The 2,745-nt window shown below is 36.5% G+C and overlaps 1 protein-coding gene across 1 annotated transcript; it reads right to left on the bottom strand.

Annotated features, from left to right (window-relative positions):
* Positions 1–688: 688 nt before the first annotated feature.
* Positions 689–1,498, bottom strand: LOC110929098. Its single transcript, XM_022172217.2, has one exon. It carries the CDS (start codon positions 1,496–1,498, stop codon positions 827–829), a length of 672 nt encoding a protein of 223 aa, XP_022027909.1. The 3' UTR covers positions 689–826.
* Between the last annotated feature and the right edge of the window lie 1,247 nt (positions 1,499–2,745).

The raw sequence follows: 2,745 nt of genomic DNA on the forward strand, positions 1-2,745 counted from the left end.
GTTGTGACTCGTATGTCCAGCCAACGACTATCGATTCCTAACGAATCCATAGATTCTTCTACCATTCGACCAGATCTTCTAGATTGTATTCTCATTTTTCGGCCTCGAGCAACTTTACTATTAAGGGAAAAGCCCTTAACTTAATTTAATTCATATTAGATTAGTATAATATAAAGCGCTAGCGCCCAACCGGCTTTCCGCCTCCGTTTGGTCGTGCTGCTATGATGTAAGTAAAAAAACCAAATAGTTTTGGGTTAAAAATGTAGTATTAATTTAAAAAAAAAAAAACTCCCCTAAACCTTGGGTATAACTCCTCCATACATAAAAATGTTGGAAATTTATAGTATGTAAATGATTGATGGGTTATTGATTTTGAAACTCCACATTTGATATTGTGACTTGGAAAAGTAACATGAAATTCATTTGACCCTTTTATTATTAGAAAAACAAAAAAAAAAAAATAATTAAGAACCATGAAGCTTCGTCTTCATAACTAGTGCATCTCTCTCATGCTTCACTTTATATACAAATAATCAAAAATCTAATTAACTCTATAAAATATGTTTATAGAAGCAAGTAAAACTCGAGACGTGCGACTTTGGTTAGTCCAATACCATTTGTTTACGCTATGCATCATCTATGTTATACGATTAATACTTTCCATATAAGCACAACGCATCCTGACTTGTTAGATTAATAACGGTTCAATTATTATTCAACAAATACTTGTACAATAGTAATGGTGAAAATACAAAACATAAACGCCCATTATTTTAAATATAAATAAGTATATGAAACTTCCATTACAAGCTAGCTATTTATATTCTTAAGTAGCTTTGTATTCGGCCCATAGTTGATCAACCGTCTTTCCTAACAAGTCAACGGAAAAACCATCGTTATAACCATCTCTCATTTTCTTATTAAGTTCGGCCACAAACCCATCTCTAAGACCATTACAATAGTCAAGGAATCGGGCCGTCACGTCGTACCCTTGGTCCCATCTGTCCCCTTGTCCTGGCTGAACCCAATGGTTAGGCGCATACCCAGCCTTTAGCCTCACGTAATCGGCAATTCCTTCAATCAATCCTCCCGGAGCTTGACCATTACCATTCCATTGCCAAATATGTGTCATCTCATGATAAAGTACGCCAGTGATCTCAGTCTTAACTTCACCAGAGTACCCTTGAATGTACCTTGCACTAACATGAATCTCATTGTTGGAAGCATAAGCAACACCATCCATGTCATCAATGAACACGCTTACGCTTGCTACATTCTTTCTATCGTTTTCAGTGTTTTGTTGGAATGTGTTCCATATGAAACATGTGGCTGAGGCTAAAGTTTGGTTTGTGTATTCAACCCCGATGTCGTTGGTGAACCTAACACCACCAGGAGTAGCCGCAGCCGTGTTGGTGACTGTGTAGTCCACGGCTGTAGCGAGTTGTAGGGCTGCTAGGATTGCAAGGAATGAGAGAAAGGAGGAAATCTTGTGAGCCATTTTGTTGTTGTGTTCAAGTTGTATATGAGGATGAGTTTATATAGAAGGTGGCTAGTGGTGCACAATTACTTAATTAGGAATACACCAAGTCAAAATGGCTCCACCTTTTGAAAATTTATCGTGACCTACTTGCAAAATTTGGTCGAGTCAATTTGATTTATTAGTGTTGTATATATTTATGTTTTGCTTATTTCAGCAAATGCTCAAGAAGTTTTCAATATTGGAAATAAAAAATGTCAAACACGGACAGTTTTCCGGATTATAATTGTTTTTTGATAGATGACTAGGCTGTAATTTTTATATGATTTTATCATTCAATATTTAAAAAGAAACATAGATTTCTATTTTGAAACAATCAACGGAACATTCTTTTGAAGAAGAATAACATTAACTTTTCTAATGTTATAAATCATTCTAAATTTCAGAGTTTTAAACGAAAGCTTTATTCACAAGGTTATAAGTTATTCTTTAACTTTAAGATTTTTAATGAAAGCGAATTTCAAATAAACAGATTTTTTTTTTTTGAAAATTAAATTTCATTAAAAACACACCTACGACCCAAACGGGCAAAAGGCCAACAAACAAAAGACCCCCGACCCAAACGGGCAAAGGGCAACCAGATTACAACATATACATCGGGTATTTACACCACTCCTTCCAATTGATATATTTACAAGAAGATCTATTTTTCATCCAAGCATAACCCCTAGATTTAATCTCAGAGAAAATCTCTTGCGGGCTCCTCCTTAACTGTTTGAACACCAAATCGTTCCTAGCTTTCCAGATACACCAAACGGTAGTTATAACCAAACCGAGCATAATCTTTTTAGCTTTTTTCCCAAAGAGACTCAAATTATGGATATCCAGTATATCCTTGAAGGAGAAGGCGAAGATCGGAGGAATATTGCACCAAGCACTAATAGACGACCAAACTCTGGAAGCCAACGAACATGCCGTGAACAAGTGATCCACCGATTCTTCATACTCGTCACAAAAAGGACACATAACAGACGGAACGTCCACATTCCTTCTTTTCAAGTTAACTTTTGTAGCAAGCCTGTCTAGATTACCTCTCCACGCCATTATGTTACATTTTATCGGAATCCATTTGCACCAATCAAATTTAGGAAGGCAGCTATTTCCCCTATCGTTTATACGCTCCTTTTTCACCGAACTGACCGAGAAGCCATCCTGGTTGTCAACGTTCCATAACCAAGAATCCGAATCGTTGGACAGTCTCACCATGT

The sequence above is a fragment of the Helianthus annuus genome, chromosome 3 (genome assembly GCF_002127325.2).
Source record: "Helianthus annuus cultivar XRQ/B chromosome 3, HanXRQr2.0-SUNRISE, whole genome shotgun sequence".
In the NCBI taxonomy this organism is placed as follows: domain Eukaryota; kingdom Viridiplantae; phylum Streptophyta; class Magnoliopsida; order Asterales; family Asteraceae; genus Helianthus; species Helianthus annuus.